Below are 14,971 nucleotides of genomic sequence, written 5' to 3' on the forward strand. Positions count from 1 at the left end.
CGTCCAAAATGTCAGCAGTGAGAAGCTACTTTAATGGAACTATTTTTAAAAGCTTTTATTCATACATTTATATATTTTTTAATAAATACCAAAGAAAATGGGAAAATATTCAATGAGTCTTTAACATCACACAGTGATACGCAGGAGAGAACCTAGGGCAGAGAGAGGAGGGCGTTGTGCACCTACCCTGTTAGGTCTCAGAGCTACAAAAGTTGGCAGTGAACAAAGGAAGTAGGTGGAGAAGTTGGAGAGAAAGAGGACTGGGGAACAGAAAATTAGTGTGGTTGTTTAAAATCACTGTGGTTTTTATTTTTAATTTTTTATGTAAATTCAATTTAGTTTACACATACTGTATTATTAGTTACAGGTAGAATTTACTGATTCATCAGCTGCATATAACACCCAGTGCTCATTATTTCAAGTGCCCTCCTTAATGCCCATCACCCAGTTACCCCACCCCCCCACCCACCTCCGAAAACCACTGTTTTTTAAAACAAAGATAAAGTAGGTTAGTCTAATCTCATCAGGAGTCATTATTCAGAGACATGAAATCTGCCAAATAATAACTATGTATTCATTGCTTAGTTTTAAAATACTCAACGTATGCACTAAATAAGTAAAATGAACATTATTTAATCAGTTTTACACTAAAAGGCAATGTTTTAACCTTCAAACATTGTATTACAGAAAAAAGCAGTAATGACTAAAATTCTAATATGTTACAATGAAAGTTGACCCATTGATAAACACAGTAAATTAAAAATAAACCACTTAAATTGTCTAGATATTCAGATTAACATTTTTCTGTTCATTGAACAAATGACTTTGAAGATATTTCCCCACCTGACCTATTTAAATCATATTAGCATTCCCCCTAAAAATACATTTATACTCACATTCACTTGAACTTGAATGGACCAGTCACCAAGTATTGGATGGGACGACAATTGAAAAGTTTTGGAAACAACGCCAAGATCACTTTGTTCTGACAACCACTGTTGGATCAAATTTGACTTGGGGTCCTACAATGAAAACCATACATGTTAACTGTATAAAGACAGCTTTGTACACGTGTATCCTATCTAGTTATGAATGATGCCCTGCAGCACTCCCAGGCACATCCAAAATACGGCAACAGAGATAGTTTTTGGAAAATGTTGGCTATATATTACTAGACAGAAGACAATCAAAATTTCTTCCTTCCTCACATTCTCCATCTTTATTCTGCTCCACCTTTTAATTCTTGGTACCAGATTTCCTTCTACATGGAAGACAATGTACACCACCAAACTTGTGTTGTTATTGTTAACTGTAGAGATCACAGGCCTCGTGTATTCAAGGCCCACCAAGTGTCAAGCACTCTGTCTTATCATTACAACTCACATATCACTCAATCATTATAATTCTGGGGCACCTGGGTGGCTCAGTTGGTTGAACGTCTGTTTTCCACTCAGGTCCTGGGATCGAGCCCCAGGTCGGGCTCTCTGCTCAGTGGGGAGTCTCCCTCTCCCTTTCCCTCTGCCTGCCGCTCTGCCTACTTGTGCTCACTCTCTGTCAAACAAATAAATAAAATCTTTAATAAAAATTTAAGAAAATCATTAATTCTCCCCCAGGGGAGGAATGTCCTCACATTATAGCAGAAAACTGATTCCTAGAGAGGTTAGGTAAGCACTCAACTGTCAGTACTATGTGAATTCAGGATTCAAACCCATGTGCCTTTTAATCCAACAAAATGTATCACAGAGATGCTCAGCCAAGGGGATGCATGAAAAACATTTCAGTCTTCCTAAACTCTCCCAGACAACAATCCCCTTATGCAGCATTCATCCAAGCCAATCCAACAGCCATCCCGGATTCCTCGCACATTCCCAGCCCTGTCAACTCCACCTCTTTAATCTCTCTCTAATTTATCCCCTTCTTTCCATCCTCACATCCAGCCACCACGTCCCGTTTTCTAACCATTACCACTAATCTCCCTCCTCCAGTGTAGCCCCTCCAAGACATCTTCCCCACTGCCGACAGGGTTATCCATCTGAAACACAAACCTCAGACTGAGCCAAAGTGGTCAACATGCTTGGTGCAGTTCCAGACATACAACAGGCAGTGAAGACACCCTGGCTGTGATCATTACGCTGGACCACTAGGTGATGCTGGCTTTTGTCTGCCTACAGAATGAGGTCTACACTCCTTTACATGGTGTACGGAACTTAGGAGTCTGACTCCATCTACATTTCTACGCTCATCTTCCTCCCAACATACAGATTTGCTTGCAATTCACCCTTGCATCTAGGCCTCTATAGTTGCTGCATGGAATGCCCTCCCTTCCTGCCAACTGGTACAATAAGTTCCAGTGTCTTGCCTCCTATCCACACCGCCAACAGACGAAATGGCCACTTCCTGGAGAGCCCCTAGTACACCTAGAGTCTACCCCTTTTGAGACGTATTACTGTGTAAGGTACTCATGGGTGATATATGGGGTTTTTTGTTCCCAACTAGACTGTGAACTCCTGAGAGCAGGGATCAAATATTTTCCCGTATTCTTATGCTCTATCCTTTGACTAGAGGCAGTGGGTTAGCCCAGTTACTACAAGCCAGAAGAAACCTCTCTTCCCGAGTGGGGGAAAAGGTGAAAGTCAGAGGTAAGTACAATGCTGAGAATTGAGTAAAGCGTAGTCTAGTAAGCCAGAAACTAATTGTTAAAACCAAAGACCAAAAACAAGTCAAGACTAGGCAGGTCACCATCCTTGGCAAACTCCTGGGACGGGCACTGTAATCAGCAGTCGGCTCTCCTGTGCCTGCCACAGCATGATGCATGGGAGACACACACACGAGCATTTAAACATGAGTTTAAGCAAAGGAAAAACTACAAATAGCTAATAAATATATGCTGCCTAATAATTCAGGGAATGCAAGTGAAAACAAACAAACAAAAATACCATTATCTTCTGTCCGTCTGACAAAAATAAAAAAATAACAATAATTCCCAGTGTTATATAAACTGTCAGAAAAGGAATGTTCATACTCTGCTGGTGCATTATTTTGGTGAGGGTGCACATTTCTCCCGGGTGGGGCCACGGCCCTACAAGCAAAGGAAGTCCTAAATGGAGTCTTTGAAGACTTTGTACCCCGAGGATCTGGAGGGTTGGGAGTGAATGAGATAATTCACTGGTTGCTCAAGCCGGTCTTAGACCTAGACCTAACTGTCACCAAAAACAGACAGAGTGTAGAAACACCAGAAGTTTTCACATATCAGGATGTGCGCGGGCCATGCGTGGTGGCGTCACAGCAGAACCCAGCATCTCCTGCGAGGTCACACACAGGACCGCCAGGTACCATGTGAACCGTGTCCCTGGCACAGCCACCACAGCCACAAGCCGGAGGGGCTGCAAACGTGGCTCCTTGTGCCCTCTGAGTCACCTTTAGATGGCTCTGGATCTCTGTCAGGTGCCTCAGCTCAGCGCAGTATCAGCTGCCTGGGCCGGACCGTCTCCAGCAATAAGCTCCCTGGCTGGAGAACGTGTCCCCGAGGAGAATTTCTGCCACTCGTTAGAGTCCTGGATTAGGTACCCAGGGTCTGTCTAGCATGTAGAACTGGAGAAGTCAAATCACTTAAACAAGGTGGCCCCCTCACCTCACCAGGGATGACGCCCTGGTTTTGCCGCAGCTCCTCCGGGCCACCATCACAAGACATCTCCCCAAGGCAACAACACCTCTCCCCAGGCAAGGTCATTCACCTGGACAAGGAGCAACACCTTCTTCAAGAAGGAGGTCAGGGCACAAGCCAGCTGAGCCAGCTGCCAGGCCACAGTCGAAGAAGCTTATTTCCATAGCGTTAGCCCAGGTTAGCTGGAGGAAGCCGGAATTAGGGCATGTTTTTACCACTGCCAAAGGGCTCTGAAGGCCCTTTCTTCCTGAGAAAGTCAGTTACTGAGGCAGGCAAAATGAGTAACACCCAATAACCAAAAAAAATAAAAATAAAAAATAAGACCAAAAAAAACCCCACTGATCACCCCTGAATATGCTGTGACAATCAATATTTTAGCTACATCCTACAGCCGCTCTTTTTCTTTTACAACTTAGCAATCTGACAAGTTCACACCTTACGCTGCGTTCACCACAAGTATATCTACCATCTGTCCCGTTACACTGTTACATCTGTCCCGTTCCACCGTTATTGACAGTATCACTGAGGGTCTTGACTGGGCCAGAGGGTCCTGAGAAGTCAGCCTCCTAGCCATCAGATGCACTTCTCCACCAGAGCCTGCAGGTGGTGCTGTACTAGGAAGTACAAATGGATTCACGTCAGGGGCTCTTTTGCTAAGTTCTACTTTTTTCTGGGAAGTTTTGCCAAGAAACCAACTATTTCACACTGAAAAATGGAGAAAACATCACAGTCTGGCCCAAATGACTGTTTTCAGATGAAGGAGGACAGCAGTGTGGGCATCAAAACTCCGATCTGGCCGCAAGTTACAGGGAAGGAGGAGGCTGGACCTGAGTTCATACCCCAGCCTCATTGCCTAGATGCACAGAGCAGAGGATGGCTTCCCGCCCAGTCACCTGTGCCCAAACACTCTGGGTTCCAGGTGGATTTCTAACAAGTGTAAACTCCCCTCCCTTGGCCAAGAGGGCCACATCTTGGCCAGGCCACTAGGACCAGAGATTTCTCTGAGTGCTTCTGAGAAAGTCAAATGTGGCAAGCTAAGTTCAAAATTGGAGAGAAGAGCCCAAGAGTACAAATTGAAGGTTTCAAAGGCAGATCCTAAAGCAGCATAGAGAGGCAAAATAATAAAAATGCACAGACCAGCACAGTTCTAAATGCTTTACTTAAATTATCTCACCTAATCCTCACAAAAACTCCTGTAAGGAATTTGTCCAGCATCGGCAGGGTTATTTCTGGATTAATGCCTAAAGCAGGCAATTTATCCAGTGCTGACTTTTATTACCACAGGTAGAACGAGGCCGACTGGATAGAAACAGCCAGAAACAGGAAGACGCTGATTTGAAAAATGGTATGAATGCAATCCATAAAACCCTGCTTAGAGAACTACTTGAATTTAGAAATGCTATTCAGTGGGGTGCCTGGGTGGCTCAGTCTGTTAAGTGTCTGCCTTCGGCTCAGGTCATGATCTCAGGGTCCTGGGATCGAGCCCCATGTAGGGCTCTCTGCTCAGTGGGGAGCCTGCTTCTCCCTCTCCCTCTGCCTCTACCTGCTGCTCCACCTGTTTGTGCTCTCTTTCAAATAAATAAATAAAATGAAATAAAATCACTAAAAAAAAAAAAAGAAATGCTATTCACTATGTCAACCTCCTTTATAGACATTCCAATACATAGCAAAAGCGGAAATTCACAGAGCTGCAATTCTTGGAAATTCAAGAAATATGCATTGAGCACCATGCTGACCAATGTTGTATTTATTACAAACACAAATTGGCTTGAAGTTCGCTTGATTTTTGTTTGCTTTTTAGTTTAATTTATAACAACGAAGAAGTTAAAAAGAATAAGAAGATACTGAACTAAAAAAGCCTGAACTTGACTTCCATTCCATGGTATTCATCAGAATCCTTGGGGTAACCAAGAGGGTTCCCAGGACCAGTGACTTTCGGTTGTAATACCAAGAGAGTCCCAGGAAAACTGGGATGGGTTGTCACCACCCTATTTCTATGTAGTGATCAAATGTCTCATATTCTCCTTAGCATCAATGTAGAAAAGCAGGTCCAGCTGGATCTCAATCGTCTTCAACTTGGTTCTCACAGGAAAGCATTCAGTCTAACTATGCTGCCTCCAGATCCTCAGTGTTATTGGAGCTGAGGCCAAATGACTCCCTGCCGAAGGAGAGTCCCATAAACAGAAGAGCTAATGTTTAGTGAGCATGCACTATGTGGCAGGCATAATTCTACATGCTTTCCTTGGATTATCTCACAGAAACCTTTGTGAGACATTATTATTATTACGCATTTTATTTTTTTTACTTTTTTAAGATTTTATTTATTTCTTTGACAGAGAGAGACAGCGAGAGAGGGAACACAAGCAGGAGGAGTGGGAGAGGGAGACGCAGGCTTCCCGCTGAGCAGGGAGCCCGATGCGGGGCTCAATCCCAGGACCCCAGTATCATGACCTGAGCCGAAGGTAGACGCTTAACAACTGAGTCACTGAGGTGCCCATTTTAGAAATATTTTTTTAGAAATTTTAGAAATTATTATTTTATGCATTTTATTATGCATTTTAGAAATAAACTAGGGCTCAGAGAGATGAATTTTCTCCAGGTCACACAACTAGCATTTACTCTCCTTAGGGCAGATGGTGATCCTTTTATAAGTCAAATCACGTTATGCCTGTCCTCATAATTCACCAGTGAATTCCCATTCCACTCAGAGTAAAATCCAAGGTCCATATGAGGATCAAGAAGACCCTGTATGACCCCTCCTCCAACCCACCTGTATCTTACCTCATCTCCTAATATTTGTCCCCTCACTCCCCGGGACACTATCAGCCTCTTTTTCTCCAGTGCACCTAACAAGTTCCCACCTCAGAACTTTACACAGCTGTTCCCTGTATATGGGCTCACTCCTTAAATTCCCTTAGGTCTCTGTTCAAATAGGACTAGCCTAACAATCCTAGGGAAAATAGCAAACATAAACACTTTCTTACACACACACACACACACACACAATTCCTTTTTATATATATATATATATATATACATTTTTTTTTTTTTTAAGTAGGCTCCTTGCCCTGAGCAGAGCCCAGTGCAGGGCTGGAACTCACAACCATGAGATCAAGATCCAAGCTGAGATCAGAAGTTGGATGCTCAACCGACTGAGCTACCCAGGCCCCAGGCGCCCCCCTTCATACACATATTTATGTGTTTATTTAGTGTCTGTCTCCACACTATTCACTGAAATATACGCTTGATGTGAGCAGGGGATTTAATCTGTTCTGTTCACTGCCCCGTCCCAGGGCTCTGAACACAGAAGTTCAATAAATCTTGAACAGATGAATTAATCAATGAAGAAGCAAGGACTGGAGCCCAAGCTGGCCAACTCCAGAGCCTAAGCTCTGAGCCCATTGCTCTACCATCTCCCCTCCAAGAGAGGGCGCTCTCATGTTGGGAGGGAAGGTTACCCACGGTGACTTCTAAAGTAACATGAGCAAGACTTCAAAGAGAGCTTTAGTAAGATGACTTGAACTTACTTTATTTCTGTCTGGCACTTACCTTGATTAGAATGTTTAAAGAAGTTTTATAAGGTTTAAAATCTGAGAAGAGTGTAACAATACGAAACTTCACTTCCTGCTTTGGCTTGTATAGAGACTTGTCTGTTTGAATGAAGACAGTCATTCTCTTGGTCTCAAATGATAAGCGCGTACTATTAGAGAATAAAATCTCATCCTGGGCCCGTCCAGTTACATGCAGCTCATAAATCCCATCTGCACTGTTCAGAGGTAGCTGGAGAAAATAAAGAGATCAAACAAATGACATTCTCATTTTACCTCAAAAGTGTTTTTAATTATAAGTCAGACTAGAACATTTAAATCCGTAGTACTATTAAAAGTAATTGCCATGTTGAAAAACTCGCCCCTCCTAGGCACCAACATTAAATAATTTGTTTTCCCTCCTAACATCCTGTAGTTTTCTCTCCAGCTAAATTGCAGGGTTCTTGGAATGGAGGGCTCAGCAGCAGTCACCTTGTCATTTCCTATTCCAAGTGCAAGTTCTTCCTCGCGGTTGCTGTGGGTCGGAATATCTAGTATCTCTCAACATTTTTTCCATGTCTCCCTAGTTGAGGCAGTCAACTGATGAAAAGCACATTTGTGCAAGACTCATTTCCTTGCTGTACTCTCTGGAGCTCTTTCCTACCGCGCACGCGCTTCCTGCACCCTGCACAGCACAGGTCATGGTCTCGGGAAGGATGGGGGCACGGCTGCTCTCCTGAGGTGCTTACTAACAGAATTTCAACCTTCCAGCAGGAACAGACCCGAAGCCATACTCAGCAGTTTACACGACTGTGTCATTTCACCTGACGACAATCCTTCAGGCGGGTGCTCTTACTAACACCGTTTTATAAACAAGGAAACTGGGGCTTGGACGAGTTTGGGAAGTCGCTCCAGGTCACGAGCAGAGATGCAAACCCACGATGAGCTATGCTACTCTAACAAAAGCCTCCATGCGGTGGCTTTGAAACATGTCTGACCATTCTCCGACTCTCTGCCCTTCCAAAGGTAGAGCCACCTTCTGCCGACTTAGGGACTTGCTTCTCAAGAAGAGAATGAAGCTGTGTCATAGAAAGGGTAGCTTCTGCCTGCTTCTCTCTTTCTCTCTGGGATTCTTCTCTGTGGGGGAATCCAACTGCCATGATGAGAACACTCAAGAAGCCTGTGGAGAGGCCCACAAAGGGAGAAACTGAGGCCTCCTGCCAACACCCAGCACCAGCTTGATAGCCATGTGAATGAGCTACCTTACAGAGGAACCCCAGCCCTGGTAAAGCCTGCAGGTGACTGCAAGTCTGACATCTTGACTGTAGCCTTGCAATATCCCAAATCAGAACAGCCCAACTCTGCAGTTCCCATATTCCTGACCCACAGAAATTGTGAGAAGCAAGAGAAGTTTATTACTGTTCTATGCCAAAGCTTTGGGATGATCGGTCACACAATAAACGACTAGCATACCTGACTTTCAGTTGGTTTTCACCTTAATAAACCTGCGGTTCTAAAACTAAATTCTGACTCATTTTTGCAAATAAGTTTTGTCCACAGAAAGCTTGGAGATCTTCCAGTCATAGCAGCTACCTGAAAGCTAGCAAGATGGATAAGAACACAAAGGAAATGTAACAAAGCACCAATAAAATGGTCAGCAAAAAATATTTAGGGAGAGCACCTGGGTGGCTCAGGCATTAAGCGTCTGCCTTGGGCTCAGGTTATGATCCCAGGGTCCTGGGATCGAGCCCCGCATCGGGCTCCCTGCTCCGCGGGAAGCCTGCTTCTCCCTCTCCCACACCCCTTGCTTGTGTCCCCTCTCTCACTGTGTGTCTCTCTCTGTCAAATAAATAAATAAAATAAAATATATATATATTTAGGGAGATAAGTACTGATGTCCACAATTTACTTGGAGATACATTTAAAAAATAAGATGAATTAATGGATGGAGAAACAGATAGATGGATAGACATGTGACAGAGCAAATATGGTAAAATGTTAATGGGAGATTCTGAGTGGTGGGTATAGAAGTGTTCACTGAGAAACTCCTTCAAGTTTTTGTATATTTGCAAATTTCTTAATAAAAAGTTAGAAAAAACAATCAGTAGCATCACATTCAAATAACTTCCAGTGTCGATTTCTGCTTTTCTTCAATAAACATTTATTGAGCACCTTCTAGCTCCAGGTTGTTTTAAGTCCTTGGGAAAAAACATGAACCAAAGATGTGTGCCCTAGTAGGGCTGGGAGTCTAGCCTTGGAACCTGCATTCTTATATTCATTTTCTCAAATGATACCTCGGCTCTCAGATTCTTTTAAATAGATATTTTAATGCTAAAAGCAGGACACTATCTATGCCAGCATATCATATACTGGCATATGGCAAAGATTCATAAATACTTCGTGCTTAAAATATGATATTTGATAGGATTGCTTTTCATGGTTTGGATATAGTTTGATCATTTTTAGGCTCCAGAACAGAGAGTAGATTGAAGATTTACGGCCAATTAAAAATGCAGAGGCCCAAAACTAAAGAGGCCCATTAATCACAAGAACGCCAAGGAGTTAAAGGAGATGTAACACAAAATGTGTCCAAAAACATTCTCTCCATGCCCTACTCCATCCTCCTTCAGGGAGCCGGCACTGCCTCACGAGGAGAGAGCTATCTTTCTGCTCCATTCAGCCACCCCAAGTAATTTGCTTTCTCAACTGCCCCATTAGAAACCTTGCCTCCCCCTCCTGCATATGTAAGATTTACATAATTCAAGATGCTCAAAGCCTCAGTGTTAATCCCAGGGCTGGAAAGTCAGAGATGACAAGTGAACTTGGTGTATCTGTAGACCAGGGGTGACTCTAGAAGCCACGGGGCATCACTATATGCCTTGGGGTGTCCCCGCAGACTCCGCATGGTAGTACAGCCCCTGAGCCGTAGTAGATACCTTAGCCTTCCATTGTTTTGTTTTGTTTTTAAGATTTTATTTATTTATTTGAGAGAGAGAGAATGAGAGAGAGCGAGCACATGAGAGGGGAGAGGGTCAGAGGGAGAAGCAGGCTCCCCGCCGAGCAGGGAGCCCGATGCGGGACTCGATCCCAGGACTCCAGGATCATGACCTGAGCCGAAGGCAGTCGCTCAACCAACTGAGCCACCCAGGCGCCCTAGCCTTCCATTGTTAACCTTAGAGGGGCAGAATGAGGAGACTGAAGAAAACACCGTGGATTGTAAGCAATCTCTATGGAAGTTTCTCTCTGTACCAGACCTAGGATGGGTTGTAACCTGCTCCCCACAATGGAGAGGACCCCAGAAGTAAAAGCTCCTGAATCTCTGCTGATCAATTGCCTTCTGCCTTCTTGGGGTCACAATTACTGAAAGAGTTCCCAGGATTGGTAATAAAGAGGTTCCCTCATCAAAGATTTCCAGATCTCTTACACAGAACCAGTTATTTACCCACAGAGATTTGGGATTCCTGTATGTTGAGCCGAGAGCAGATGGCTGGAGAAGGGGACAATTCCCACAGATGACACTATCTAGCAGAAGCCCAAGAGTCAGGGAGTGTGAAACATCACCGGGCTTTGATCAGCAAAGTATCGACCAGCATCTGAGTTGGGCATGCTCAGGGCATAAGAATCTCATTATGCAAAGTTTATTCTGTGTATTCATGTGTATACATAAATGCAAATTTTCTGAGGAAATGTTTGCTCTTTGCCCAGGGTATCGAAGGAAGGTATGCTCAAAAAGGTCCTTGCGGGGAGGGTGGGGCTCAGTCAGTGGAGCATGTGACTCTCGATCTCAGGGTTGTGAGTTCGAGCTTCACATTGGGCAGAGTTTACTTTAAAATAAAAATAAATAAAAATTTTAAAAAGATCCTTCGTAGGCAAGGAACTAATCTGGGTTGACTAAAACCATTTTGCCTTCTCTAAAAGATCAGTTGTCAAGGAAACTGAGACCACACAACAGCATTTATCCTACTCTATTTCATTAATAATGCTAGTTACTAAGAGTAGTGGAGATTTCAAAAACTTTTAAAATACAGTTGAGGAATTTAAGATGAGAGTCTCTATTAAAAATATTTTTTTTAAATATTAATTAGGCATAAAATAAACTTTAAAAACATTTCTAACTTTAAAAGCCACTCCCGCATTTTAAGTTGGACTTATTTACAGAGAATGAAAGAAATTTCTCCTAGCATATTTTGTGCAAAAAATAATCTTTGTATTAAGCATCAATTGTTTTTTTATTTACTTCTTATTAAAAGCTGCTTGTAGTGTATCAAAAGTAGAAACAATAGGCTAATCAAATATTAAAAACACATTTGTTTCAATACAGTAAAACATTCATATTTTACAGCAAAAATTCATGAGAACCTTAAAAAACAATTTAAAATATTACATTTACAAACACCAGAATACAAGGGCACACTCCAAAAGCTGGGTCTATTTTAACTGAAAACTCATAACAATACAGCACTTTATTTTTGCCAAGCATGATCACATTTTCCCAGATACTTCATGACTAAGCCTTTAAATTTCTGTTTTACTAGAAAAGGGATATAGCCCTAAATATAATCTCTAGTAAAGCTCTCAATAGGTAAGTGCTATATCTACAACAAGAGAAATGGCATTAATATTAAAGACAAATACAGGATGCTGGAGTTCTTATTTCACATAGGTAAGACTTAAAAGAATCAGAGCAGCCGAATTCCAGCTTAATGATAGTTTAGACGAGTACAGTTTATAATAAACTGACATTACTGGAACAAGCCCAGGTGCCCTCGTCCCGCCTGATGCCCTCTCTGCTCAGCCTTTCTACACTTCCAGCCCGTGCACCTGCAGGCTTCTCTGATGAAACCAGGCAGTTGTATTTTAAACTGTGGTTCCTGGGGGTGCCTGGGTGTCTCAGTCGGGTTAAGTGTCTGCCTTGGCTCAGGTCATAATCTCAGGGTCCTGGGATGGAGCCCCACGCCTGGCTCCCTGCTCAGCAAGGAGTGTGCCTCTCCCTCTGCTCCTCCCCACCCTCGTGCTCTCTCGCTCTCTCTCAAATAAATTAATTATTTTTAAAAAATAAAAAAACTGTGGTTCATGGACTTAAATCCCACCCCTTTCTGCTGTAGGACAATTGTATTACACAGGATTTATTTTAATCTTCTCATCGGAATATTCCTTCAACAGCACATGGCCAACATCTAATGTTTAAGCGTACATGAATGCAACGCAATGTTTTATTATCACTGAGATGGGGTTCCCCCCCTTTCCACCTGCTTTGCCTCTTTTTCCCTACTTTCTATTTAACAGTAGAAAAGCAGTTATATTTCTTTTTTTTTTTAAAGATTTTTATTTATTTATTTGAGAGAGAGCACAGAGAGAGGGCCAGAGGGAGAAGCAGACTCCCTGCCGAGCAGGGAGCCCGATGCGGGACTCGATCCAGGGACTCCAGGATCAGCCGAAGGCAGTCGCTTAACCAACTGAGCCACCCAGGCGCCCCAGCAGTTATATTTCTTAGTAAGAAAGGCACAAACATAATAGGTAAGAAACAATAGCTATGGGATATAAGTAATTTTTATAAACTACTGTTTGGGAGCACTGTATTCTCTAGGAACGACCCACCCCCACCCCCCGGAAAAAGGAATGTGGTTTCTGAATACATTTCATAAATAACCTTCAATAAGTAATGGAGGAAATGGGGAACCCTGGCTCATCAGGTAATGCTGATCCTACATTAAGTATGTAAAGTGTCAGGGCTAAAGTTGTTCAAAAGAAAACCACAGGCCCAAGGTGGACTAGTTCGCTCCCAGAAGAGGAAACCAAGACTTAATTGCAGTTTCAACCTCTCCAGGAGTTTACTTTTAGGCCAATCAATCTGGAACTTTCTGATAAGCACCAATGAGGTTATCTGTCACATGGGCCCTCTCCATCCCCACCCCACCGCCAAAGGAAGATGAGGTAATCTGCAGGATAAGTCCCCATGCCCTTCCCCCTAAGGGAAGGTGACCTTGCCTGGAACAATTCTTTCTTTTCTTTCGCTAATAACTTCCTTGCCCCACCCTCCTTCCTACAAAAATCTTCCACATTGTACAACTAGAGCTCCCCTCTACTTGCTAGATGGGATCCTGTCCGACTGCTTAATAAAGCCAATTAGATCTTCAAATTTACTAGGCTGAGTTTTGTTTTTTTTAACAAAGTCATCACTCATCTATTCTCAGAAAAGTATACCAAATGGCATCTCTTGTTGGATGCCGTGGTCACTGTTCTCTATTGTATATTCAAAGTGTGAAGCTCCAAAACAAAACACAGTAATAAAAGTACAAACTTCCAAATCAAAGCTATGACAAGTAGGATCAGTTCACAAACAGCATGTAATCATCAGGTTTTATGACTTTCTCAACAAAATAATAACCCCTTTCCACTTCTATAGCAAATTTTACAGCTCTTTCACATCTTCACCTCTGAGGTACCCCTGTGAAACAGAGGCAGTTTCTTTATCCCCTTTTCCAGGGCTGGGACAAGGGTGAGGTGGGTGAGGCCCTGGCCTCAGGTGCAAAACTCAAGGAGGAGACAAAAAAATTCAGTAATCAAGATAAATAATATTTTAATATTTAAAATAGAAGTCATGCAAGAAATTAAATTATGAATCAAAAAAAAAAAAGTTTAAACAAAGACACAATCAGTATCACCAATGCCTCAGCCTTCAATATGGCTCAGCGGGGCACTCCACTCTTCCCGGACGGAGAAACTGAAGGACAGAGTGTTCATTACACCCTCTAAACTCTAAGGTTCTTTAAGGCAGATGCAGGTGTCTGTGGCAACAGTCCAGGCCAGTTTCCCTCAGTGAAGTTCCCTATTTTACAAGAGGAAAATCTCTGCCATGACTTTGAAGAGGCTGATAACCAATCTCCCTGAAGTAACAGTATTCTTAATTTAAAGGTGGAACTGAACTCAAGCCAAACTCACAAGGAATGCAAACTGATATAAAGGCCAACAAAATGTTAAATTGTTTCACTGATCAATGCAATGTATATTTCTGAAACCAAATTTTTTAAATGGATACTTACTGATGGAAGAATAAGTGTCTTGAAAGAGCCTAAAAGCAAAACAGGGAAGAAAATAGAGTCATAATTTGAATATGATGATATAATACACAACTCTGAAGACTCTCCTAATACTCTTTCAGTTGTAGAAGGAATCATAAGCTTACGGAATCACAAACTTACTTGGTCAAAACAAAACAATTTTATTAAAGCCCAGAACACCTGAGAGATTACTACACAACCTCGTGCCAAAGAATTAAGGAAAGTTGAGCCAGACTTGAAAAGCCATCAGTGGGTGAATCCCCCCCCAAAAAAACCAGTTTAAGTTCTGCTGCTCTTTTCCATTATCATTTTTGTTGTCACTGTTGCTGCTTTAAGGTTCTACACATTGGAGGGGCACTTCAATCTGTGTTGAGAAAGAAGCTGAGGTTTATTTCTTATGTTCTCAGACCCTCATGATAAAGGAAGAAAAGGAAGGCTTAGTCACATCAGGGGTGAGCTGGGACTCCTAAATGACTCACTGGTATTCGAGTCATGCAGACTTCTTTTCATGTACAGTTTCTAAACATAGGACTGCTAACTTAACTCATGCCAATTTCTCATCCAATCTAATCACTTCAAGGGAAAAAATATTTCAAGTTAAAAATTAAAATAAAAAAATAAAATAAAATAAAAATAAAAGTACTTATCCAAAGTTCCCATTTAAGTGACATGAATTCAGAGGTGAGGAGGGACCCTCACAGTTCCTTCATTTAAGAAAT

At 42.4% G+C, this 14,971-nt stretch overlaps 1 protein-coding gene across 1 annotated transcript in view; it reads right to left on the reverse strand.

Annotated features, from left to right (window-relative positions):
- Window positions 1–14,971, reverse strand: part of CD109 (CD109 molecule) — a 135,971-nt gene that overhangs the window by 98,401 nt on the left and 22,599 nt on the right. The window contains exons 4-6 of the mRNA XM_044917212.1: window positions 14,235–14,263; window positions 7,214–7,444; window positions 897–1,022 (exon numbers count right to left, since the gene is read on the reverse strand). Coding sequence (XP_044773147.1) covers window positions 897–1,022; window positions 7,214–7,444; window positions 14,235–14,263 — 386 coding nt within the window. The remainder of the gene's footprint in view (window positions 1–896; window positions 1,023–7,213; window positions 7,445–14,234; window positions 14,264–14,971) is intronic.

The sequence above is a fragment of the Neomonachus schauinslandi genome, chromosome 8 (genome assembly GCF_002201575.2).
Source record: "Neomonachus schauinslandi chromosome 8, ASM220157v2, whole genome shotgun sequence".
In the NCBI taxonomy this organism is placed as follows: Eukaryota; Metazoa; Chordata; class Mammalia; order Carnivora; family Phocidae; genus Neomonachus; species Neomonachus schauinslandi.